This window comes from Podarcis raffonei, chromosome 8 (genome assembly GCF_027172205.1).
Source record: "Podarcis raffonei isolate rPodRaf1 chromosome 8, rPodRaf1.pri, whole genome shotgun sequence".
NCBI lineage: Eukaryota > Metazoa > Chordata > Lepidosauria > Squamata > Lacertidae > Podarcis > Podarcis raffonei.
Window position 1 is genome coordinate 15956987 of NC_070609.1, and position 27329 is coordinate 15984315.

The 27329-nt window shown below is 46.6% G+C and overlaps 3 protein-coding genes across 6 annotated transcripts in view; 1 reads left to right on the forward strand and 2 right to left on the reverse strand.

Annotated features, from left to right (window-relative positions):
- Window positions 1-27329, reverse strand: part of LOC128418426 (interferon-inducible GTPase 5-like) — a 219045-nt gene that overhangs the window by 161293 nt on the left and 30423 nt on the right. The gene's annotated exons all lie outside the window — the stretch shown is intronic.
- LOC128418415 (interferon-inducible GTPase 5-like) overlaps window positions 1-27329 on the reverse strand; it is a 175179-nt gene that overhangs the window by 61738 nt on the left and 86112 nt on the right. The window lies entirely within an intron of this gene.
- Window positions 14284-27329, forward strand: part of LOC128418423 (interferon-inducible GTPase 5-like) — a 133923-nt gene continuing 120877 nt past the window's right edge. The window contains exons 1-2 of one of the 3 annotated variants that reach the window (XM_053398087.1): window positions 14284-14519; window positions 19671-21043. In XM_053398087.1, the coding sequence (XP_053254062.1) occupies window positions 19699-20931 (1233 nt within the window). In that variant the 5' untranslated portion in view covers window positions 14284-14519; window positions 19671-19698 and the 3' untranslated portion in view covers window positions 20932-21043. Of the gene's footprint in view, window positions 14520-19670; window positions 21044-27329 lie in introns of those variants that run through there. The other 2 variants (XM_053398085.1, XM_053398084.1) reach the window with 2 other exon arrangements.

Genomic DNA, 27329 nt, shown 5'->3' on the forward strand with positions numbered 1-27329 from the left:
TATTTTTCGCCCTATAGGACGCACTTTTCCCCCTCCAAAAATGAAGGGGAAATGTGTGTGCGTCCTATGGGGTGAATGCAGGCTTCAGGAGAGCCCCACCGCCAGCCCCACAAGCTCGGGGGACAGCGGGGAGGTGCAGCGCGCCTTTCCCGCTGTCCCCCGACTTGGTTTGAAGGCTGGCGGGGGTGAGAAGCCTGCTCCCATCGCCAGCCCCGCAAACTCGGGGGACAGTGGGAGGCGCAGGGCGCCTTTCCTGCTGTCTCCCGACTTGGTTAGAAGGCTAGTGGAGGGCTTTCCCCTCCTCCAGCCCCGCAAGCTCCCAGAATGATACCAAAGCTGCACGCAGCTTCGGCATGGCTCTGGGTCCCGTTCTGGGGGCTGGGGGAGGGGGAAGCTCCACTTTCCCCTCCTCCAGCCCCGCATGCTCCCAGAGCGATGCCAAAGCTGCACGCAGCTTCGGCATGGCTCTGGGTCCCGTTCTGGGGGCTGGGGGAGGGGGAAGCTCCACTTTCCCCTCCTCCAGCCCCGCATGCTCCCAGAGCGATGCCAAAGCTGCGTGCAGCTTTGGCATGGCTCTGGGTCCCGTTCTGGGGGCTGGGGGAGGGGGAAGCTCCACTTTCCCCTCCTCCAGCCCCGCATGCTCCCAGAGCGATGCCAAAGCTGCACGCAGCTTCGGCATGGCTCTGGGTCCCGTTCTGGGGGCTGGGGGAGGGGGAAGCTCCACTTTCCCCTCCTCCAGCCCCGCATGCTCCCAGAGCGATGCCAAAGCTGCGTGCAGCTTTGGCATGGCTCTGGGTCCCGTTCTGGGGGCTGGGGGAGGGGGAAGCTCCACTTTCCCCTCCTCCAGCCCCGCATGCTCCCAGAGCGATGCCAAAGCTACACGCAGCTTCGGCATGGCTCTGGGTCCCGTTCTGGGGGCTGGGGGAGGGGGAAGCTCCACTTTCCCCTCCTCAAGCCCCGCATGCTCCCAGAGCGATGCCAAAGCTGCACGCAGCTTCGGCATCGCTCTGGGTCCCGTTCTGGGGGCTGGGGGAGGGGGAAGCTCCGCTTTCCCCGCCCCCAGCCCCACAAGCTCCCAGAGCGATGCCAAAGCTGCACGCAGCTTCGGCATCGCTCTGGGTCCTGTTCTGGGGGCTGGCGTCGGGGGAAGCCCGAGCTTCCCCCGCCCCAGCCCCGCGCCTGGGGGGGGAAAATAATTTTTTTCCCTTTATTTCACCCCCCAAAGCCTAGGTGCCTCCTATGGGCCGGTGCGTCCTATAGGGCGAAAAATACGGTAATCTCCTGGCCACCCTTACTAATCAGCTTTCAGTTTTCCATGAAAGTCTCATAAATGAGAAATATTGTGAATTATCTAGACCCCCCTCCTTCTTTGGCAATCACTCTGGGCTGAGTAAGGTTGTCTTCCATAAACATGGTTTTACCAGTGAGTCCATAAGTGACTGTGGAGGCCACTTCTGGATCCACACGTCCTTCCACAGTGGGGACATTGGTTTCCGGGCGGGTGTTGATCACAGTGTGGATTTGCCAAGTGTGTCTTCCTCTTAGCACGTTTCTCCCTTGTGTCCTGAGTCTGAGTGTCTTCAAAGCCCATGACACCTTTGGTAAAGGCTGTTCTCCAACTGGAGCGCTCGCAGGCCAGTGTTTCCCAGTAGTCAGTGTTTATACTACATTTTTTTAGATTTGCCTTGAGAAAACATGTCATCGACACAGTAATAATGCATGAGTGGGTGGTTTATAGTGGGCCATCCACATACCATGCCACTCTATTAATAGTTCTGCAACACTTCCCCAATGTCACTCGGTTATTATTGCCATCTGGAAGGTCACTCTTGCTCTGTAGTGTGACAAAAGTGGGCAACATACACACCCATCAACATTTGTGCTACGAAAAAGTTGCAGAAGAAGAAGAAGAGTTTGGATTTGATATCCCTCTTTATCACTACCCGAAGGAGTCTCAAAGCGGCTAACATTCTCCTTTCCCTTCCTCCCCCACAACAAACACTCTGAGGTGAGTGGGGCTGAGAGACTTCAGAGATGTGTGACTGGCCCAAGGTCAGCCAGCAGTTGCATGTGGAGGAGCGGAGACGCGAACCCAGTTCCCCAGATTACGAGTCTATCGCTCTTAACCACTACACCACACTGGCTTTAGCAGGAAACTATGGACCCATGCCTATTGCAAACGAAGCAGTATGACCATCCCAAAACATTTGCAGATGCAAAGGGTATTGAAAGTGGGATCACGTATAATCACCCCAGTATGGCTAGCTGGCCACTCTGGGCAGCTACCAACAAATATAAAGACATAATAAAACATTAAACATTTAAATAACTTCCCCATTCAAGATTGCCTTCAGGTAGCTCAGGGGCCAGATAACTCCATACCCTCCAACATTTCTCCAATGAAAATAAGGACATCCTAAGGAAAAGCGGAACATTTCGGGATCAAATCAGAAACCAGGGCGGCTTCTCTAAATCAGGGACATCCCTGGAAAATACGGATACTTGGAGGGTCTGCCTTTGCTGTTTTTGCTTCAACAAACTGACATGGCTACCCCTTTGGAAACAGCCTGCCTAAGTCCCCTAAGGCCATTTCCCTCACGTGAGGAGAGGTCAGGGCCCCATTGCCCATGTTCTGAAGTCATTCAGTGGCTGATTCAGTTGGTTTCTGCCCATGGAATGGAGGGAGGGGCAGCGGCCATCTTGCCCTTCACCTCAGGCAACATAACGTCTTGGGTTGATTCTTCCTCAGAGAATAGATGTTGGGGATTGTGAATGTGGCGGAGACGGGGGGCCATGAGGCTGACCCAGGAAAGGGAGCCACTGGTTTATGGGAGCCAGACCAGGGGGAGAAAGAAGAAGAAGAGTTAGGGCAGGATGCGGTGGAGGAAGAAGAAACTGTTCAGGCAAGGGATGGGCCAGTTGACTCCCCGCCTTCCCCTGCTCCGCCATCTCCTAGTATCAGGAGGGGCTTGAAGAGGAATGAGCAGCAGCAGCTTCCGTGCAGAAGAAGTCACCCTGTGGGAGCTGCTGTCAGTGTTTCTCTTGCCAATAAAGTGTCAACTACCAGCCATGCATCTTCCTGAGCTGCTGCAGTGGGCCATGACCATTATGTTCCAGTGTGTTTTAACCAAAAAAGCAAAACCACACATGCAAAACCCAAGCTCACAAAATCCCTCATAGCCCAAATAGTCTGTAGGCTGTCCTTAGACTGAACGAAGAAGCGAGACTCATGTTGTAAAGAATGCCATAACAAAAAGTTCAAAATGGCTGCAAGTCCTTAACTTTATGAATCTCAAACGTTTAACTATGTTTTAAAACAATTTCCAGCCCCTGTGGTCCAGGCAACTCTCCCCGGCCACCTAACCCAGAATGTCTCACTTGGAGAGATGACCCTCAAACCAAGGGAGAAAAGAGGGGCTGCTGCATTTGTGTCAGCAAAGCATTTTGAAAGTAAAAGGGGGAGAGGAGAGAGAGTGGGCAGTGTGACAGTTTTGATTTGTTCAGGGGGGAAATGCATGCTCGAATTCTACGATTTCTCGATTTCTAACTGTTAACTTCTGCTGTCCAGCCTCCGTTTGTGCACTCTCAGTGCTTCCCCAGTCAGCTCAACAGCCCAGAAGGGATTTGCAGGCCAAGGAGAGTTTGAAACTTTCCCTCCCCATCCCATGATTCTGATGATAATCCTTCTCCCCACAATACTGCTATTAAGAGGAAGGTGAGGGCAGGTATGGTCTCTGCATCCTTCTATAAGGATACAGCCACAATAGCACAGAAAAAAGAAACATTAAACATGTTTGCTTTCATATTGAGTTGAAGATATGTAATTGAATAAAGTCTGGCTTCAGCTGTTAGATCCCAAAGAGTTACACCTGGATATTGGGGGTACAAGTACTCCGTTGGTTCCATAGTACCTTTTGTTACGTCAACCACAGCTGCACCACCCTCATCGTCTGCCATATTTCGCAGGGCATTGACCAGGGATGATTTGCCGACACCTGAGTCCCCTACGATGGCGATATCAAGGGTACGTTTGCTAGATGGCTGATTCATTTGAGCTAATGTGTCTTGTTTCCTGCTCTTACAAGCCATGGCTGCTCTTCTCTGAGATTTATCACACCTAAACAAGAACAGAAATATTGCAGCAGTTAATGCCTTCTGCATCTAACTCCTCTTTTAAAACAGCTGGATCAGTTGCCAGTTCAGTTCAAGGCCCAGTTCAAACTACTCACATTAGTGTTTAACTCCATTGAGCATTCAAAGGAAACCATATTCTGGGTTAGCACTGGAACCCCAGGAATCTCTTACCAAACAGAAATTGGGGTGCAGGCAACATTATAGTTATTATAACGTCTTAAGTAAACAGCTTTAACAAATGCTCTGCCTCTCCGTTTTCCTGCCTAAACCCCCTGAAATGGCTGCAATGCTTTGATGAGAAGCTTTCAAACTGCATAAATTGGACTTCCTGTCCTGGTGAGGGTTTCTCCTGGAGAGAGAAACTCTCATATACAGGGGTGCCTTGGTTCCCGAACAGCTTAGTTGTCAAACAAATCAGCTCCTGAACTCTGCAAACCAGGGTGCAGAGCGACGTTAGAGCAAGAAGCTGGCTTTGCAGACCGGGCAGGCAAGCAGGACACCAAACTGCCCACAGAGAATCTCTTACCGAACAGAAATTGGGGTGCAGGCAACATTATAGTTATTACAAAGCCTTAAGTAAATAGCTTCAACAAATGCTGTTGAAATTCCTGTACAGCTTCATCTGCCTCTCAGATTTCCTGCCTAAACCCTCTGAAATGGCTGCAATGCTTTGATGAGAAGCTTTCGAACTGCATAAATTGGACTTCCTGTCCTGGTGAGGGTTGTTGTTTTTTTTTAGATATTTATTAGGGTTTAACAAATCCAGAAAAAAGAAAAACATACAATAAAAGGTTACAAAACTTCAAAAGTAGATAAAAAAAGGAAAAAATACAGTAAAAAAACCACAACAGTACATCAAAACATTAAGAAAGAAAAAACAAAAACATTTAAAAGGCAAAAACATTTAAAGAAGAAAAAAGAAAAAAGAACCAGTATTTTCATGTCCTTATCTTTCGTTTGCTTATTTCCTTGACTTCCTCACACCTCCCTTTTTGTATTCTATTTCAATTAGTTGTTTCAGCAAGTCCTTTCCCTCTTTCTCAAATTTAGTTCCATAATTTATCTTAGCGCAATTTAGCCTTGAATTTTACACCTTTACCCATAATCAATCTATTCTTACCTAATTCTTGATAACATTTCTACTAAAACCATATAACTTCTTTCCAGCATCCTTCTAACATTCATTAATTTTACAATATTTCTGTAAATATACTTTAAATTTTTTTCCAATCTTCTCCCACCAACTCTTCTCCCTGGTCTCGGATTCTGCCAGTCATTTCCGCCAACTCCATGTAGTCCATCAGCTTCATCTGCCATTCTTCCCGGGTAGGTAGATCTTGCGTCTTCCAGTGCTTTGCAATGAGTATTCTTGCTGCTGTCGTAGCATACATAAAAAAAGTTCTATCCTTCTTTGGCACCAGTTGGCCGACGATGCCCAAGAGAAAGGCCTCTGGTTTCTTCAAGAAGGTATATTTAAATACCTTTTTCATTTCATTATAGATCATTTCCCAGAATGCCTTAATCTTTGGCCATGTCCACCAAAGGTGAAAGAAAGTACCTTCAGTCTCCTTACATTTCCAACATTTATTATCAGGCAGATGATAGATTTTTGCAAGCTTGACTGGTGTTATGTACCACCTATAGATCATTTTCATTAAATTCTCTTTTAAGGCATTACATGCCGTAAACTTCATACCTGTGGTCCATAACTGTTCCCAGTCAGCCATCATAACGTTATATCCAACATCTTGTGCCCATTTAATCATAGCAGATTTCACCGTTTCATCTTGAGTATTCCATTTCAACAGCAAGTTATACATTCTTGACAAATTCTTAACTTTAGAGTCTAATAATTCTGTTTCCAATTTTGATTTTTCCACTTGGAAACCTATTTTTTTATCCACATTATATACCTCCATTATTTGATAATAATGGAGCCAGTCTCGCACTTTATTTTTTAGTTTTTCAAAACTCTGCAATTTTAGTCTGTCTCCCTCTTGTTCCAAAATTTCCCAATATTTCAGCCAGTTGGCCTCCATATTGAGTTTTTTCTGAGCCTTTGCTTCCATTGGTGACAACCATCTTGGGGTTTTACTTTCTAGCAAATCCTTATATCTTACCCAAACATTAAACCGTGCTTTTCTAACAATATGGTTTTTGAACGCTGTATGTGCTTTAACCTTGTCATACCACAGATATGCATGCCAACCAAATACATTGTTAAAACCTTCCAAATCCAACACGTCCGTGTTTTCAAGAAGCATCCATTCTCTCAGCCAACAAAATGCAGCTGATTCATAATAAAGTTTAAGGTCTGGTAGGGCAAATCCACCTCTTTCTTTGGCATCTGTTAATATTTTAAATTTTATACGAGGCTTCTTGCCCTGCCAGACAAATCTAGAGATATCTCTCTACCACTTCTTGAAACAGTCCATTTTATCCAAAATTTGCAATGTTTGAAACAAAAATAATATTCTTGGCAAAGCATTCATTTTAATCACAGCAATTCGACCTAGCAACGATAGCTTCAAATTTGACCATATTTCTAAATCTTTTTTCACTTCCATCCAACATTTTTCATAGTTATCCTTAAATAAATTCACATTCTTAGCAGTCATATTTACCCCTAAATATTTCACTTTCTTAACCAATATCAATCCTGTCTCCTTCTGGAACTTGTCTCTCTCAATCTCATTTAGATTTTTCTCTAAAACTTTAGTTTTCATCTTATTCAACTTGAAACCTGCTACCTGACCAAATTCTTGGATCAGTTCTAATACTCTTCTAGTGCTTGATTCTGGCTCCTGTAAAGTCAATACCAAATCATCAGCAAATGCTTTTAATTTATACTGTTTGGCTCCCACTTGGATTCCTTTTACCAATTGGTCCCTTCTAATCATATTTAGCAAAACCTCCAGGACCGATATAAAAAGCAATGGAGAGATTGGGCAACCTTGTCGTGTTCCTTTCTCAATCTTAAATTCTTCTGTCACTACATTGTTCACAATTAATTTAGCCTTTTGTTCTGAGTGAATTGCACCTATACCATTTCCAAAACCTTGACCAGCCCCCATCCCCAATAAATTCTTTTTCATAAAGCTCCAGGAAATATTGTCAAAGGCTTTCTCCGCGTCCACAAAGATCAGAACTGCTTTAGTATTACTCTTCACTTGTAACTTTTCTAAAATATTAATTATATTCCTCGTATTGTCAGACAAATGTCTGCCCGGGAGAAAGCCCGCTTGGTCTTTATGAATTTCTTCTGCTAACACCTTTTTCAATCTTCTAGCCAAAATATCTGCAAAAATTTTATAATCCACGTTAAGCAGTGATATGGGACAGTAGTTCTTAAGCTGCGTCTTTTCAGTCTCTGATTTCGGTATAAGTGTGATGTACGCTTCCTTCCACGACTCTGGTGCCCTTTTCCCTTCCAATATTTCATTACAGACTTCCTTTAAAGGTTGTATTAACCATTCTTTCAAAGTTCTGTAATATCTAGATGTCAGTCCATCCGGTCCTGGAGATTTACCCAATTGCAAATTCTGAATGGCCCCTTCTACTTCCTGCTCCATTATTTTGTAATCCAGCATTGATTTATTTTCTTGGGAAATTTTTTGTAGTCCATTTATTTTCAAGAATTTATCAATGTCCATTTCATTCTGTTTTTCTTGTGTATATAGTTGTTTAAAATACCTCTGAAAACACTTTCTGATTTCCACTGGATTCTGTATATTCTTTCCTTCCACTTCCAGATTCGTGATGGTATTTAGTTTTTGTCTTTTTTTCAATTGCCAAGCCAACAATTTCCCGCACTTATTTGCCGATTCAAATGTCTTTTGTCTCATCTGTTTAATCTTCCATTCTATTTCCTGATTCATCATTTTCATGTATTGTACTTGATATAGCTTTATTTCTTTCAAAATCTCCTGAGACTTTGGTTTCGCCCTCAGTTTCTTCTCTCCTTCCTTTATTTTTTCCAAAATTTTGTCTTTTTTCTCATTTTGCATTCTCTTCTTAATTGCATTCTATTGTATCAAAAATCCTCTCATAACGGCTTTACTTGCGTCCCAAATTACTCTTTTTTCAACTGTAGTGTTCATGTTTATCTCAAAGTAGTCTCTCTGGGTTTTCTGGGCCTTTTTAGGAAATTCATCATTCCTAAAAGAGTCATTCATCCTCCATCTAAAGGAACCAGTTGGCATCAGTTTTAATTCCATCTTCACAGCATTATGATCAGAGCAGGTCTTAGGGCAAATTTCAACTTTGCTAATCTTTGGGGCCAGCCAGTCCTCTAGTTACCCAAATTTGGTCAATTCTTGTCCATGTCATTTTAGCCTCAGAATAGAAAGTTCCCTCTCTACCCAGAGGGTTCTTCCTGGTGAGGGTTTCTCCTGGAGAGAGAAACTCTGATATACAGGGGTGCCTTGGTTCCCGAATGGCTTAGTTGTCGAACAAATCAGCTCCTGAACTCTGCAAACCCGGAAGTAAGTGTTCTGGCTTGCGAACGTTTTTCAGAAGCCGAACATCCAACGTGACTTCTGCTTGAGTGTAGGAGGCTCCTGCAGCCAATCGGATGCCACGCCTTGGTTTTTGAATGGTTTTGGGAGTCAAGCACACACCCGGAATGGAATAAGTTCGAGAACCAAGGTTCCACTCACTGTATATTTGATTGTTGTCCTTTCAAGCAACTGTTCACTGCTGAATACATAGCAGGAATGGTTGAAATATGGGAAAGTGAGCAAAGAAAGTAACAGAATTAATTGGGGGGCTCCTTTTAGAGCTGAAAGGCAGCATAGAAATATTATTCCTTGATGGCTTCCTTGTCGACTTTTGCATTGTTACATTGATAGGCTGTATAAAGTGGAAGGGCTTTAAAGCTGTGGGGGTTTAGGGCGTCTTAGAGGAAATAGTTTCTTTTCCAGAAAAGTTCTAACATTCTGCAGGGTGCAGAGCGACGTTAGAGCCTGCACAAGAAGCTGGCTTTGCAGACCGGGCAGGCAGGCAAACTCCCCACAGAGTGTTCCTAGATGGACAGCAAAGCCTTTGTCTCATCCGCCATCCTCAACCTGAGAAGGAGATGATGAAAGGGGTCATGGCGCTGCTACACTCCAGGGTTTCTACAGCCTCACCCAGAGAGGCTTGCCTTTCATTCCCCCAGTTTGTCCTCCAGCTTCCTGCAGCCTGGGGAGCTGTTGCTCTTCCCCACCCCCTGCAGCTGGATCTGCAAAGCCAGCTGAGAAGCGGCTGCAGCAGGATCTTTTCCTATCCAGCCCACAGTGCCAGTAGTGGCAATTTTAATCTGAGTGTATTGTACACAGTGTGTACACAGTGTATTGCGATAAGAGTTCAGAAACTGCTCGTGCTAATAAAACTCCCAGTGGCAGAATTCGCCTGTCACTATGGGGCATTTGGACTCTGAGATATGATAGCCATCTTCAGATATCTCAAGGGCTGCCATATGGAGGGCGGTGCAAGCTTGCTTTCTCCTGCTCCAGATGGTCAGGCCTGGACAAACAGCTTCAAGCTACAAATGATTTACAAGAAGGAGGACCTATAGCGACTCATTTAGCTTTTGTTTTCTCAGAAAACACCTGTTTGAGCAGAGCTGTGTGCTGGGCAGGGGAGGGGGAGAGGAAAACTTGTAAACAGGATGTAATTTCTGCTACAATATAATAAAAACCCAAAGCTACTTTCCCCTTTCAAGGTTATGCAGGATAAAAAGTTGCAAATAATCAGCAGCAGAGCATTTAGTAAGAAATACGTGCCTGTACCAGTTTATTAGGCTTTTGTCAGAGATAAGCTCAAAGTACCTTGGTGATTTTAAACTGCATGGGGGTTTTCAGTCTCTGTTCGGGGTCTACCATGAGAAGTATGTATGTCATTCCAAGAGCAAAACCAGTGATACACGGCCAACACTGCTGATCTTCAGCTACAACAAGGCACAGCCTATCTGTGAGTTCATGGACACTGCCAGTTCATGGACCTTGACAGTGAAACCTGACAGGTCTGAGCATGTGAACCAATATAACATCCCTTATGATGCTTTTCCATTCTCAGAGGAGGGCGACCAAGATGATCAAAGTTCTGGAAACCAAGCCTTATGAGGAACCTTTGAAGGAGCTGGATTGAGAGGAGATACAATAGCCATCTTCAAATATCTCAAGGGTTGTCACACGGAAGAAGGAATAAGCTTGTTTTCTTCTTCTCCAAAGGGTAGGGCCTGAACTATTACAAGATTCAAATTACAAGATTGAACATGAGGAAGAAATAGTTTATTTTTTAGAAAAGTTATAACATTCTGCAGGGTGCAGAGCGGGTTTAGAGCCTGCACAACACGCTGGCTTTGCAAACCAGGCAGGCAGGAAGGACATCAAACTCTCCTCAGAGTCATCCTAGACTGACAGCAAAGCCTGTCTTATCTGACACCCTCAGCCTTAGGGGACATCATGCAGGGCCCTCAGGCATTATCCCTTCAAGGGTTTCTACAGCCTCACACAGAGAGACTCACCTTCCCTTCCCCCAGATGGTCCTCCAGCTTCCTGCAGCCTTGGGAGCTGGAGCTCTCTCCACACACATCCCCCAACTCAGTTTCCTTGCAGACCAGGCAGGCAAGTAGCATCTGCATCTGCAAAGCCAACAGAGAAGTGTTTGCAGCGGGAATCTCCTCTGAATGCCAGCAGTGGCAATTTTAATCTGAAATCTTTTGACACACTGTACTGCAGTAAGAGTTCAGAAACGACGGACGCTAATAAAATTCCCTATGGCAGAATGCTGCTATCACTATGGGTCTTTCGGACCCATAAAAACATAATAAACAAGTGCAATCATGTATTGCTCAGCAACAGAGCAATAAATGCTCTCTTATTTATCCCGCTTAATCTTGGAAAGGGGAAAGTAGTCGTGGCTTTTTGTTATCTTGCAGCATAAATTACACGCCTGCTTGACCAGCACACAGCTCTGCTCAAACAGGTGATTTCTGAGAAAACGAAACCTAAATGAGGTCGCCTTAAGTTGAACCCGACGTACCTATCGCGTGTCTATTTTGGTACTAAGGCAGGACAGGAAGTCCCCCAGAGCCATCTCTGAGGGCAGACCATCCTATTAGGTCCCCCAGCTCTGCAGAGGGGGAAAGGTGCTGAAAGCCTAAATCTCAACAGGAAGTTGACCAGGACAACAGTTGTCTGACCAGGACAAGGGACTGATGTCAGAATGCCCCCCTTTCAGATCACGCTCTTCTTGCCCAGTTGAGAAAACAAGGTCCAGAGAGTGGCCTACCACATGGGTTGGGCTGTTGACATGTTGGGACAGCCTCATGGTTGCCATGGCAACTATGAGGTCCTAAGCCGCCCCAGAGCTGGTCACCTTTGTGAGGAGAATCAGAACTTACAGGGTTAACAGTTCTGTGTGACGTCTCACATTCTGAGGTGTGGTTATGTTCACATACGGGAATCTGTCTGTGTGTGAGTTTTCTTTCGCTTTTGGCTGAGAGGCGAGAAGGATGTCTGCTCTCTCGCCGGGCTGATTTATGATGTTTTTCTTTCACATTAAAGACTGTTAGAGATAAGCAAGAAGCCTGCGTTCAGTCTGATTTATTATCCACACACAAGGCAACAGTTTTCTGCCGCAAAGAACTCTGCTGAAAGCTGCAAAGAGTAAAGTTTTCTACCGGCACGAGCGTCCAAAGGCACAGAGGAAGAGTGCTGGGCGCCATCTTATCTTCACAACCTTGGCATAGATGCTGAAGTCCCCCCAAACCAGCAGTCTATGACTCCTCAAACCCCCCCCCTCTGAGAAGCTCTTTTGGCCCAGGCAAGGAGACTGCTGGGCAGCAAGACAGGTATTAAGGATATCAAACGCCATTAAGACCGATTACAATAGTTTGGGGTATTTTGTTGTTGTCTGAAAGAATGTGATAACAAAAAGTTCAGCCAGTGGTTGCAAGTCCTTACTTTATGAATCTTGAACTTTTAACTATGTTTTAAAACAATTTCTAACCCCTATGGAAACTTGTGTGTGCAGGTAACTCTCCCCGGCCACCTAACCCAGAATGTCTCACTTTGAGAGATGACCCTCTTCCTCAAAACAAGGGAGAAAAGAGGGAATGCTGCATTCGTGTCAGCAAAGCATTTTGAAAGTAAAAGGGGGAGAGGAGAGTGGGCAGTGTGACGGTTTTGCTTCGTTCAGGGGGGAAATGTATGCTCGATTTCTGCAAAGCAGAAATCCAGTTTCTCATCTCAGTTCCCTTCATGACGAAATTAGTCCCCCTAAATTCAGCTGTTCAACGATGAGACATCAGGTACATAGCAAATACCTTTCCTTTATCTGGTGGAACTTAATTGAGCACTACAGAAAATAAGATAAATGAGGTTAATATAATAAAAACAGTATAATATGTTAGCATTACAAATCTAAAATATTGTTAAGGCTGAGAAACCTTGACTAAATCTTAACTAAATTATAATTGCCTGAATCAGCAAGGCTAGAATTGGGCAGGAAGCAAAATATTATATGGGTCAAATGAAAGAGAGAGGGGGTGCTCAAAGGAATAGGTATTTATTCCCTTTTTTTTCCTTTGAAGAGGGCATTTTTTTCTAAGCTTTCTCCATTATCGAAGAAAAGCAAGATTACATTCCACAAAATCTGCAACCTCAGAAAGGAAAAAACTATATACCCCAAATATCTACACTTCATCTTCTACAGTAATTTTGATTACAGTCATACCTCGGGTTGAATGTGCTTCAGGTTGAGCGCTTTCAGGTTGCGCTCCGCGGCAACCTGGAAGTAACAGTGTGTTACTTCCGGGTTTCGCTGCTCGCGTGGACGCTCAAAATGAGTAATTTTGATTATTGCCTACTATCATCTAACAAAATAATTTTAGCAACATGTAAAAAAACTACATTGAAATCAAACAATTCTCTTTCATAAAGGCATATCTGGGTAGAAGTTACACAGAGAGATTTCGATAGCATGTTACATTAATATGACAAATGTGTCTATTTTACATCTGAGCTTGATTGTATCATATTGCGGTAAGGCAAATCAGCTATAGGGTCTACAGAGTGCGTTGCTTCCGGATTTCGCTGCTCGCGCATGCACAGACGCTCAAAATGATGTCATGAGCATGCGCGGAAGCAGCAAAACGCGACCCATGCACGCGCAGATGCGCTGTCGCAATTTACGTTCTGTTCAGGGTGCGAATGGGGCTCCGGAACGAATCCCATTCGCATCCCGGTGTACCACTGTATTTCCTACTGTCATCTAACGAAATAATTTTAGCAACATCTAATAAAACTACATCAAAATCAAAGAATTCTCTTTCTTAAAAGCCTGTCTGGGTAGACATTACACAGAAAGGTTTCGATAGCATGTTACATCAATATGACAAATGTTTCTAGTTTACATTGGAGTATATCTTAAAAGTATCAGTTAAAAAAAGCATTCACTGTGGACACGACATCTTTAATGAATCTCAAAGGGTGCATTGATTAAACCTGGCCAATTCAATTCATAAGAGTATTGGGTTCCATACAGGAAATGGGGAGCAGTGGTGTACCTGTCTGGCATGCTTGTCTCCAAAGGACTTTACAAAAAGCATTGCTTTTTATTCCTATTTTTAAAAGCTTGATTGTGTTGTATTGTGGTAAGGCAAGTCAGCTATAGGGTCTGCTCCATTGTCTCTAGAACCAGCCAAAATCGGTGTGAAAAGGGGTGCCAACGTGGGAGGACTTGCCATAGCAGCAGCAGCAGCAGCAGCTCCTATAACCCCACCTTCGGTTGCATCACGTCTTGTGCCAGTTCTATGTGGCCCTGAGATGCTCTGCCTCACTCTTCCAGTCCTAGGGCTTTCTTTCGAACCCTTTCAACATCCTCAGCTAGATTATTCTAGTTTGACAGCATCCAGTAAGTGGTGGCAAAAGACACCGCTGCTGCTACCAAGCTTCTAACTAGCGAAGGCGGGAATAATTCTTTTGCATAATAGGTTATTTTCTTTATAATGCCCCATGGCTTAAGTGCAGACAACTCAGGAGCTGCTGAGACTGACACAGAGGCAACAACAGCAGTGGTGAAGGATTGCCCACACGGGGTGCTTCCACAGGTGATCCTTTGGGATTTCCCAGAAAAGGCAGCGTCCCCGCTGGCAAACGGGCTGCTTGGAGCTCCCTCTGGCCAGGAATGTGGCCTCGGCTATTTGTTGCGATCTTATCTCATCCTCGCTGGTTACCTTCGCTTTCTTTTTTGCTTTTAGTGATGTGAAGATCAGGAGGGAGAGAGGGTATAAAAGAGGCAAACAATGAGAGAAGGTGGGAGAAAAGCGCGAGAAACCTCGAAGCAAAACCTCTGAGAAGAGGACTGAGCTTGGCTGCAAAAAATCGGTTCAGCAGCAGGTAAGGAGTTGAACTTTTCTCATGATTTCCGTTTCTTTTTGAGCTTGTTTGCGTTAAAGGAGACTCTGAGCTTCTTGCTTGGCAGAACAATTGTTGTTGCTGGGGTTTTTTTTACTTTTACTTTTTTATTTTTACCTTTGACCTTTTTTCCTCTTTATTGTTATTACATTAATTCTATTATAGCTAATATTATATCATATCATATTATCATATCATATTATATTCAGTGGTTTTTTTGTTTAAAAATGTTTAGGGGTACTCTTATTTGACCATTCAAAACCACCTTTTTATAGTTCAAATCGGGAAAAATAAATACAATAAATGGACAGAAGTACAAAGAACATGCATTACCTCATATTACACAGCTGACAGCTGACAGTAACTTCCACATTGGCATGAGGTTGTGTGCACTAACATCTTCCTGATTCCTTTCTGGGAAAGAAAGGAAGCCGCGTTCGGAGGTGGTAACAACAAAATGTTTAGGGGTATGTGTACCCTTGCGTCCCCCCCAGAAAAAAGGACTGATCATATCGTATTGTAAACGATAATATTATTATCAACAATGATGTTCTAGAAGGCTGCCCCTTCTTTCCCGTGGCAAAGGGAATAAATAACATGCCACAAGTAGCTAGTGCTACTTTTAGAGTTTTAAGTAACTGCCCTGAAGCCAATGTCTCCCTTTCGCGTGTTAATTCAATATATCCCTCTGCAGAGCCCCCCCCCCACTTTGATGGGTATTATTTCTGAAAGAAAGCAGCAGGACCACAGCTGTGCCCCAGCACTTGCTGACGTGCAAAAATGGCATCTGTGAGCTACTTCTGATTAGAGAAACTGCATGGCAAGGGTTCAAGGCAGGGCAGAAGATGCTGGAGCTTCTCTCGGTTCTGGGTTGGTGCTGCCTAATGAGCCTGGATAGCTCAGTGGGTTAGACCGTGGTGCTGATAACGCCAAGGTTGCAGGTCCCTGTATGGACCAGCTGCATATTCCTGCATTGCAGGGAGTTGGACTAGATGATCCCCAGGGTCTCTTCCAACTCTACAGTACTATGTTTCTACGACTTTCCCAAGTCGCCCTTTCAGGGCTTTCCGTATCCTTCCATGACTGTGGTACGAAATATGAAACTTCCCTTCTCCATGCTCCTTAGTCCTGCTGCAAAATCGCCTCCCCATATCAATTAAATCAGACAGACAGACAAAACTCCACTGATAACACCCCACACTTAAGTATCATGCAGTTAGGCCCTCGGATGTCTTTAGTTCTAAAAAGGATTTTATGCTCTTTTTCCCTTTAGCTGTATTTCATTTATTTATTCATTATATTTATATAGCTTTCAGGACAAGATACTGTAATGTTGCTGATAATGGGTTGTCTTCAACTAACATTTACTCAGAGTAAATCTATTAAAATTAATGGACCTTAGGCATGGTTATTAATTTCACTGAGTCATCGCTGAATAAAAGTTAGTTGAGAAGAATCCAATTTATTTATGAAGTGTTTTATCCAAAGTTTTAGCAAAAAAAGAGGAAGCTTTATTGTGTGTAAATGCTCCCTTTAGTCAAATCTCTAGAGCAGGCATGGCCAAACTCGGCCCTCCAAATGTTTTGGAACTACAACTCCCATCATCCCAGGCTAACAGGACTAGTGGTCAGGGATGATGGGAGTTGTAGTCCCAAAACAGCTGGAGGGCCACGTTTGATCATGCCTACTCTAGAGGAATGAACAATTTGAGTTCAAAAAAGTTCCACATCTCACATAAATATGTTTTAAGGGTTATGTGTGAACTCATGCACTAATAATAATAATAATAATAATAATAATAATAATAATAATAATAAATTTTATTTATATCCCGCCCTCCCCAGCCGAAGCCGGGCTCAGGGCGGCTAACAACAATAAAACAGTACAAAAGTTCAACACAAACAACACTCTAAAATCATTCATTATAAAATTAATTAAATTCAAGCCACTGGCCACCATTGGGCCAGAGCTCCGCGAAGATTGCCGAGGGAGGGAGTCAGGCTGTGCCCTGGCCAAAGGCCTGGCGGAACAGCTCTGTCTTGCAGGCCCTGCGGAAAGATGTCAAGTCCCGCAGGGCCCTAGTCTCTTGTGACAGAGTGTTCCACCAGGTCGGAGCCACAGCCGAAAAAGCCCTGGCTCTAGTTGAGGCCAGCCTAACTTCTCTGTGGCCTGGGACCTTCAAGATGTTTTTATTTGAAGACCGTAAGTTTCTCTGTGGGGCATACCAGGAGAGGCGGTCCCGTAGGTACGAGGGTCCTAGGCCATATAGGGCTTTAAAGGTTAAAACCAGCACCTTAAACCTGATCCTGTACTCCACCGGGAGCCAGTGCAGCTGATATAGCACCAGATGAATGTGATCTGGCAGCGAAGACCCCGTAAGGAGTCTCGCTGCAGCATTCTGCACCCGCTGGAGTTTCTGGGTCAGTCTTAAGGGCAGCCCCATGTAGAGCGAGTTACAATAATCCAGTCTGGAGGTGACCGTTGCGTGGATCACAGTGGCTAGGTCAGGGCGAGAGAGGTAAGGAGCCAACTGCTTAGCTTGGCAGAGATGGGAAAATGCCGCCTTTGTTATAGCTGCAATCTGCACCTCCATGGAAAGGGAGGTGTCGAAGATTACACCCAAACTCTTAACGGACGGTGCTGGCACTAACTGCGCCCCCGCAAGAGATGGGAGTTGCCCCCCCAATCCCATATCGTCCCATCCCAGCCACAGGACCTCTGTCTTCGAAGGATTTAGCTTCAACCGGCTCCCACGTAACCATCCAGCCACAGCTTCTAGACATCTGGTCAGTGTGTCTGGGGCCGAGTCAGGATGGCCATCCATCAACAGATAGAGTTGGGTGTCACCGGCATACTGATGGCAACCCAGCCCAAAACTCCGGACAAGCTGGGCGAGGGGACGCATAAAGATGTTGAAAAGCATCGGGGAGAGTATCGCATCCTGAGGTACTCCACACACCAAGGAGTGGCGCGATGACAATTCCCCCCCAAGCGCCACCCTCTGTCCCCGACCAGAGAGAAACGAGCGCAGCCATTGAAGGACTGTGCCCTGGATCCCCACGTTGGCAAGGCGGTGGTCCAGAAGTTCGTGATCGACCATGTCGAAGGCTGCTGACAGATCTAGAAGAATCAGCAGCCCCGACCCGCCTCGATCCAGCTGTCTACGAAGATCATCTGTTAGGGCAACCAGAGCTGTCTCGGTCCCATGACCAGCGCGGAAGCCGGACTGGAATGGATCCAGAGCCGATGTTTCATCCAGAAACCCACCAAGCTGTTCAGCAACTGCTCTCTCAATCACCTTACCCAGGAACGGAAGATTCAAAACCGGGCGGTAATTGGATAGATCTAAAGGATCTAATGATGTTTTCTTTAAGAGCGGGCGCACCACTGCCTCCTTCAGTTCCCCTGGGAATGTCCCCGTGCCAAGGGACAAATTGATGATATCCCCAAGGAGGGCCCACACCTCGTCTGGACACGCTCTAATCAGCCAAGACGGGCACGGGTCGAGAGGACAGGTGGTGGACTTTCCAGCTCGGAGGAGTCTGTCCACATCGGCTGGGGGTATCCGGTCGAAGTGGTCCAATACTGGACCCGAGGGCAGTCGAGGGGCCTCCAGTTCCTTTACTGTATCCAAATTGGCAGGGAGGTCATGGCGGAGCAACAAGACCTTCTCCGCAAAAAAGCTCGCAAATGCCTCACAGCTTTGTGTCAAATTGTTATTTAAATTTGGCTGTCCATCAAGGGACGTTAAAGACCTGATTATACTAAATAATTGCGCCGGGTGAGAGCTAGCGGATGCAATGGAGACCGAGAAGTAAGACTTCTTAGCAGCCTTCACCGCCATCTCGTAGGTTTTCATAAAAGCCCTATAAGATGTTCTTGAGGCTCCGTCACGGGCATCCCGCCATACTCGCTCTAGCCGTCTGTGGTCCCACTTCATTTTCCGAAGCTCCCCGGTAAACCAGGGAGCTCGATTTCTGCGGGGTCGCAGAGGACGCCTAGGTCCGATCTCATCGATGGCTGCCAGGGCTGGATATTCCAGCCCTCAACAAGCTCAGTCAATGAGTCGCCAGGGGGAGCAAGGACCCACAAGGCTTGGCGGAATCTATCAGGGTCCATCAGCCTCTGCGGGCGAGCCCAAATCGGCTTGGCACCTAAGCAGGGTGGGGGTGGAAAGTCAATCCTGGCTTTCAGAGCGTAGTGATCAGACCATGGCACCTTCATCGAAGGAGACATGATCACATCTATACCTACACCAAAGATCAAATCCAGCGTGTGGCCTGCTTGATGTGTGGGGCCCGAAACAAACTGGGAGAGCCCTAGTGTCGCCATGGAAGACACCAGGTCCAGAGCCTGTGAGGAGGGAGTGGCATCAGCATGGATGTTGATGTCCCCCAATACCAATAGGTTAGGGAACTCCAAGGCCCAGCCGGCCACCGCCTCCAATAGGCCTGACAGGGTGGCTGCTGGTGCGCTAGGTGGCCGGTACACCAGCCAGACAGCCAAGCTCTCCTCGGAGCCCCACACTAGGCCAACACATTCAATGCCGGGGATCGATGGTGATGGTAGAGCCCTGAAAGGACAATCTTCCCGGATTAATAATGCCACCCCTCCCCCCTGGCCCACAGTCCATGACTGGTGGAGGACGGAGAAACCTGGGGTCGCCATCTCTCGTAAGGTAACTGTTGCCCCTTCACGCACCCAGGTCTCCGTCACACAAGCCAGGTCGACCCCCTGCGAGATAAAGAAATCTCGCAGGGTGGCGGTTTTGTTGCCTATAGACCTGGCATTGCACAGCACCAGTGACGGAGGTGAGTAATCCTTGCTCGCCCTACCCTCGTCCCTCGGGATGAGGCGCAGATTGGAAGGGGTACGAGCATATCCATATCTCGATCCCCTTCGCCTATAACATCTGCCCCCACTGCCATACCTCCCTCGCCCCTCCACGGTAGCAATATAGATTTCTGAGAGATTGATTGAAATACTACCAACTGCTGCTCAAACAACCCACTTGTCTCAGAGACATGTCCTAAGTGAATTGATTTTACCACATAAACCACAGATTGTAAAGATGTCCATAAAAGTGTGTGGAAAGTTATAATCTAACTATTAGAGTTTTCTTCTCTTTCTCAGATAAACTGAGCCACAAAAAATCACTGTCATGGATCCTGCCATAACAATAGAAGCCATAAAAAAAGACCTTGCTGAATTGAAGGCTGCTTTGGAGAAAAAAACATTAGAAGCTGTTTCAGCTGAAGCTCAACAGCTGTCAAATTTATTAAAGGACATGACGTTTGAAATTGCCATCACAGGAAGAACAGGTGCCGGGAAATCATCTTTTGTCAATGCCCTGCGAGGAATGGAAGATGAGGAAAAGGGTGCAGCTCTGGCTGGGATGACAGAAAGAACAATGGTGCCACAAGAATATTCACACCCCAGATCCCCCGACTTAAAAATTTGGGATCTACCAGGAATTGGAACAAATGAATTTAATGGAAAGGAATACCTAGAGAAGGTCAATTTCAGCAAGTATGATTTTTTCATCATAATCGCCTCAGGGCACTTCACTGAGAATGACACCAACTTGGCTCTTGAGATCCGTAAAAATAAGAAGAAATTCTACTATGTGCGCAGCAAAGTGGATATTGATATAGATAATGACAGGCGGTCAAAACGCATCAATGTGAAGGACACCTATGAGATGATGCAGTCTGAGAAGGAAACTCTTGACATTATACGGAAAGATATCTATGATAATTTGAAGGCATTAGGTGAGTCTTCTCCAAGGGTCTTTCTGATATCAAGGTGGTATCTGAGCAAGTATGATTTTCCCCTCCTTCAAGAGACCTTTGAAAAGGAACAGGATGAAATCAAGAGAGATGTTTTAATTATGTCTCTACCAATTTTAACAAAAGATAGCATTAAAAAGAAAGAGGCTGCTATGGAGAGCCTGATATGGAAAAAAGCCATGGTGAGTTGTGGTGTTGGGTTGATTCCTTTCTCATTCCTTGGGCTTCGTTGTGACATTGGCATTGTGATTTCGACAATGATACATATCTGCAAAGTTTTTGGGTTGGATGAAAATTCTCTCAATATACTAGCAAATCGTGTGGGGAAAGATGTTGAGGAGTTGAAATCTGCTATTGAACATACCCCAAGCACCGGTAAGATAACGACAGAATTCGACATGGATCCCTTGAAGAGATCAGCAATGTGGGGAGCAATCACAGTGGCAGACCAGGTTCTGGATTTCATACCTGTGTTGGGGTCTCACTATGGTGGGGGCAGTTCTTATGCTACCACATTCCACTTGCTGAAGAATTTCCTGGAAAACGCTGTGAAAGATGCAGAGAAAGTTCTGGCAAAGGCTGCTGAGCCCAAGAGACGCAAGTAAACAGCCAATACATCTACCTGGGAAGAGACATCCAGGTACAACATGCATAATCTCATCTTTCTACGACAGCATCAACCAATTGCTTTCTTCACAAGTTCTACTTCTGGTCTTGCAACAACATCAACCAATTGCTCCCTTTATTACTCTTCAGCTCAGCATTTGTAGGGTTGCCATATTTCAAAAAGTGAAAATCTGGAGACAAAAGTTGTTGAGCTTTTCGCTTATCCCAAAGTGATGAAGATGAGGAGGGCAAAGTTGATGAGCTTTTTTTGCCAAAATCTCCCAAAAACAAAAAAGGTTTTTGAGCTATTTTTAAGGAGATTCACCCCAAAAAATCAACACTTCTGACATTTCACAAACATTTTTTTCCAATTTTCAAAAATTCTGCCTGGACACTACTTCCAACGGACGAATCCCAGACATATGGAAGCCCTATTGTAACAACGCTTAATCAGTAGCCTGCCTGGGCAATTTCAATCCAGTTTGGAGGTTTCTTATATCCTACCTGCCAGTGTTAAAGTGATGGATGTCTCCCCCTCCGACATGGAGCAAATTTGCAGCAGCAAAACATAAAGAATGGAGAAAAGAAGAGAAGAGAAATAGCTTCAGAGAGTTCGATTGCTGATACGCTTAAGTAAATTGTGATGCAGAATTAATGTCTGAAGAATAATTTAGCAAAGGTGAATCTTAAAATTACAGCCCTGGATCAAAAAGTTACTGATCTTAATGAGGAGATATCAAAATCTGAAGCAGGTCAAATTAAACAAGATCTAACACAGATATCGTGTTGGGTGGGATCCTGTGAGACATGCTTATCCATGCAAAAATATACTATATAGTTTTGTAGCCTTTACTATATTTTGTGGTTATTTGGTTATTGCTGCTTTAAAAAATGTTTTAATGTATTCTCTGCCTCCTTTGATTGCTATTCTTTCCTTTTCCCTTATTTACTTAATCTCAATGAAATAATAAATATTAAAATTATAAGAAATGTATTTTTCTGAATCCTCCCTACTGCAATTATTTCCCCAACTGTTCTAACTTTTGTGTTAAAAAATCATTTAATCAAGGCGTAGGAAAGCTATAGCCAACAGTCCAAATTTAGGTGTCCTAACCTGAACCACAAGCCTGTTTTCTCTCAGCCTCCTTGCTGTAATGATTAATCTTTGGTTCACCAGCTGGGTGGGTGGGTAGGGGAAGCCTGAGCCTTTGGGGAGAGTTTTTTTCTCTGGAAATAAGCATACACATACCCACAAATTTCCTTGTATTTTAGGATGCTATGAAACAGAGAAAGACTGGTTCATCTTCAACATAGTTGGAGGAGAGGGAGTTTTGGGTGTCCTCCTGCCACAAATAACTCCAGATCGGTGCTTCTTATTCTTCCTTTGTTTTTGTTTTGTTTTTCAGGGATATGTGCTTTTTATTTTCCTTTTTTTGTTTCTTGGTTTTTGAGAAAACAAAAAAAACCAGAGATGACAACATCAGAACAAACAAGACTTCAAATCAGGTCTCTGTCCATATCAGAGCTTGGAACTAGTTCAAGTTCAACATGTCCGTAAAAGAACTACCGTATTTTTCGCACGATTGGACGCACCGGACCATAGGGCGCACCTAGTTTTTTTGGGGGGAAATAAAGGAAAAAAAATTTCCCTTTATTTCCCCCCCAAAAGCAGGTCAGGGAAACCGAACCAGGTCGGGGAACAGCGGGATAGTGGCGCTGCGCCTCCCTGCTGTCCCCCGAGCTTGTGGTGCTGGCTGATGTCTGCCTGGCGCGCGGGGCGCTCTGATTCAGGGCGCCCCGCCCGCCGGGCGGCAGGCTGCTATCCGCAGCTTGGGGAGCCTTGCGGGGAACTCCTGCAGGGCTCCACACTCTGCGGATGTCTGCCTGGCGCGCGGGGCGCTCTGATTCAGGGCGCCCCGCCCGCCGGGCGGCAGGCTGCTATCCGCAGCTTGGGGAGCCTTGCGGGGAACTCCTGCAGGGCTCCCCACCCTGCGGATGTCTGCCCGGCGCGAGGGGCGCTCTGATTCAGGGCGCCCCGCCCGCCGGGCGGCAGGCTGCTATCCGCAGCTTGGGGAGCCTTGCGGGGAACTCCTGCAGGGCTCCCCACCCTGCGGATGTCTGCCCGGCGCGAGGGGCGCTCTGATTCAGGGCGCCCCGCCCACCGGGCGGCAGGCTGCTATCCGCAGCTTGGGGAGCCTTGCGGGGAACTCCTGCAGGGCTCCCCACCCTACGGATGTCTGCCCGGCGCGAGGGGCGCTCTGATTCAGGGCGCCCCGCCCACCGGGCGGCAGGCTGCCATTCGCAGCTTCGGGAGCCTTGCGGGGAACTCCTGCAGGGCTCCCCACCCTGCGGATGTCTGCCCGGCGCGAGGGGCGCTCTGATTCAGGGCGCCCCGCCCGCCGGGCGGCAGGCTGCTATCCGCAGCTTGGGGAGCCTTGCGGGGAACTCCTGCAGGGCTCCCCACCCTGCGGATGTCTGCCCGGCGCGAGGGGCGATCTGATTCAGGGCGCCCTGCCCGCCGGGCGGCAGGCTGCTATCCGCAGCTTGGGGAGCCTTGCGGGGAACTCCTGCAGGGCTCCCCACCCTGCGGATGTCTGCCCGGCGCGAGGGGCGCTCTGATTCAGGGCGCCCCGCCCACCGGGCGGCAGGCTGCTATCCGCAGCTTGGGAAGCCTTGCGGGGAACTCCTGCAGGGCTCCCCACCCTACGGATGTCTGCCCGGTGCGAGGGGCGCTCTGATTCAGGGCGCCCCGCCCACCGGGCGGCAGGCTGCCATTCGCAGCTTGGGGAGCCTTGCGGGGAACTCCTGCAGGGCTCCCCACCCTGCGGATGTGTTCCCGAAGCGCCGGGCGCTCTGCTTTCAGGGCGCCCGACGCTCCGGGAAGCAGGCTGCTATCCGCAGCCTAGACAGCCCTGCGGGACCTCCCGCAGGGTTGCCTAGGCTGCGGATGTGTTCCCGAAGCGCCGGGCGCTCTGCTTTCAGGGCGCCCGACGCTCCGGGAAGCAGGCTGCTATCCGCAGCCTAGACACGGCTAGCGGAGCGCTAATCCCGAAGCTTGGGGCTGCGGAGCTCAGCGCGCCCCAAGCTTCTGGGTGCCGGCAAGGTCTAGACGGCTAGCGGAGACCTTGCCGGCACCCAGAAGCTTGGGGCGCGCTGAGCTCCGCACGCCCCAAGCTTCGGGATTAATGCAGCGCCCCGCTAGCCGTGGGAGAGCTGGGTCTCCCACGGCTAGCGGATAGCTTTCTGAAGCCTTGAGAGCGAGAAGGGTCGGTGCGCACCGACCCCTCTCACTTTCCAGGCTTCAGTGAAAGCCTGCATTCGCTCCATAGGACGCACACACATTTTCACTTGCTTTTTAGGAGGGAAAAAGTGCGTCCTATGGTGCGAAAAATACGGTAATTCCCATTCATGTTCATCCCTTTATGAAACAAACCAGTTCTCTTTATGTTCAGTTCACTTCAAGTTAATCCAAATTACCCTTGGCAATTTTTTTTGTAGAAATATTCTAAAGCACTTATAAAGTGACAATGAACTTGAAGATGAGCCAGAAATCATTCTTCATTTTGCCCCAACTTAATTCATGTTCAGTTTACCCAGCAATTATGGGAACTACCTTCACATGTAGTTCAGATGTTTTTCAAAGTAATTCAGTGCACATTGAACTTGTTCATTCCAAGCACTAGCCAATTGTTTTTGAGATTGTTATAGTCCATGTGCGATTTTACCAGCTGCTGAGATAAAAATCCAAGTTTTTCCAGCTGTGGGAGGTGGCTACACTGACAGCTACTAGCAGCTACACTAAGAGATGGCTATGCATTCGCTATGCATCAAGCTGGGAGTCAGCAACACCACCTCTTATTTGTGGAATGAGTTTAGCCCTCCTCAGAATGCAACTTTTCTGTAAAGCCTTACAGCCTTAAAGCCTTGGAGGTTGAAATGTTCCCCCACTGGCTGCCAACACAAATAAACAGACAAAGTAATATAGTTTTTATTGACAAATAGCGAAAGACTGTCACGGTCCGGGTTACAGGCAGTCGGAGTCCTGGCTCAGTACGTCGGGACAGGGGTAGAGGACGGGAAGCAGGAATCAGCAGTCCAGGGGTCAGGAAACCAGGAGTCAGGAAACTGAAGCACAGCTAGGTGAGTAGTGTGTTGCTGTGGCAAAGAGGCAGAAGGAAATGCTGGTCTTATATACCCCTCCCGGGCCTTGCCACCAGGTGCTACGAGTCTTCTGTCAAGCCTCCCCTGTGCGGCAGCGCCTTGCCCTTCCAGGCCAAACTCAGGAAGGCCCCAATCCTGCAAAGCCCTACCAGTCACAGGGCCAGGCTCCTGCACACACTCCTGACAAACACATTCCAACTCACTAGGTGTGACTAAGTATCTCTGCATTAATTACTCTGTACTCTCTCTGCTTATATCTGTGTTTTGGGTTCCACACGACTAACCAAATAAAGCTCTGTGTCCCCATTCATTATAATGAGGAATCAAATAATCCCCTTTTGGCCAAAGTGGGTGAAATTTGCAGGCATAGGAGACCCTACAAATTGGATTGAGCCTACCTAAATCCAGGGGATCTTTGTGGAGGAAGTTAAGTGGGTTTACTTTCCTCCATGCTTATTTGATATTTTCATGGGTGGGTCTGAGCACAAGCTTCTCAGACTCTGCCCAACACCATCTGATTTACAACACTGCTTTGGCTTTCTGAACAGCTGAGAGTGAAGTGCAAGGGACTTATGTTCCATGTTGAAGCTTCTGTGGCGCTGAAAATGGAACTTCATGAGGAGAATTATGGCAACTGAGAAAGAGACTTAGGACAATATGGCAGCAGGGGCTCTAGAGCTAAGTGTTGCTAGAAAAATTTCAGTTTATTTAAGAACACGTTTCACTTGGGCTGTGCATCAGATCCAGCCCAATCCAATTAATCAATTGGACTGGGCCAATTTGTATCAACATAGGATTGGGTCAGATTATGTTGAGGCAATCCTAGATCACACCAGATCAGGCCAGCCAACCCATCTTACTCACTATTCCATCTTTAAAAACAATTTATATATTTGTAATCACAACAACATATGAACCTACCTGGACCATGAGATCATCTTCTGAGACCCTCCTTCGTGTGCCTCCTCCTCAAGAGATTTAGAGTGTGGCAACACAAGAACAGGCCTTTTCTGCAGTGGCTGCCCGTCTGTGGAATGCTCTTCCCAGAGAAGTTTGCCTGGCGCCTTCATTATACACCTATAGGCACTAGGCAAAATCATTTCTTTCCAACCAGGCCTTTGGCGGATCCGATTTACCGTATTTTTTGCTCTATAAGACTCACTTTTTCCCTCCTAAAAAGTAAGGGGAAATGTGTGTGCATCTTATGGAGCGAATGCAAGCTGCGCAGCTATCCCAGAAGCCAGAACAGCAAGAGGGATTGCTGCTTTCACTGCGCAGCGATCCCTCTTGCTGTTCTGGCTTCTGAGATTCAGAATTTTTTTTCTTGTTTTCCTCCTCCAAAAATTAGATGCGTCTTGTGGTCTGATGCGTCTTATAGAGCGAAAAATATGGTACATCCTATGCCCTTTTAAAATGTGTTTCTTTTGGGGGGTGGGGGTATTGTTCTGTTTGTTTGTTTTTATTTGCTATCTTCTGGTTTTCTATCTTGATTTTATTCTGTGAAACGCCCTGAGACCCCCAAGTATAGGGCAGTATATAAATTCAATTAACAACAACACCAAAGAGCATCCAAAATGACTCAAAGCAACAACAATGACAAAAAAATTATTATTTGTACCCCACCCATCTGACTGGGTTGCGCCAACCAGCCTGGGCACCTTCCAACATCTATGAAACAGCCCTTAGGAGTTCGCTGCCATGCAAGGGAGTCTCTCAAACCTGAATCTCCTGGAGCGGTGGAAGAAGGCAGCTCCAGTATACAGCCGGACAAGAGGGAAGGAAACATGGTGTCTACCTCAGTAATGAGCTCATGGAAACAAGCTCTGGAAATTTGGAGTTGCCATGCTGAGAGCAGAGTTAGATGCTCAGTTACATTCGTAAAAGCAAGCAATGCAAAACAGTGGGAGAGAGCTAATGCCAGTGCAGCGTCCTCTTGCAGAATAGGAGGAGCTGCTTGTATCCCCCCTCCCCTAGGGAGAAAATGCTGGGAGGGGCACACTAGGGGGTCTCATGGGGTTTACACTTGCCAAGCATGCTTCAGGGCAGGCCCCTCCCCCTGGGACAGCCTCTGATAACCACTTTAACCACAGAGTTAGGAGTCTACATGTGTTTCCCCTGCAAATATCATATTTGAGGGGCGCCCCCTTCCAAAAAAGTTGATGGGCATTGCCCTTGTCCTTGTGAGAAAGTAGCAGAAACACAACTCCTGCCAGGCTTGGAGAGGGAGCCAAGCAGC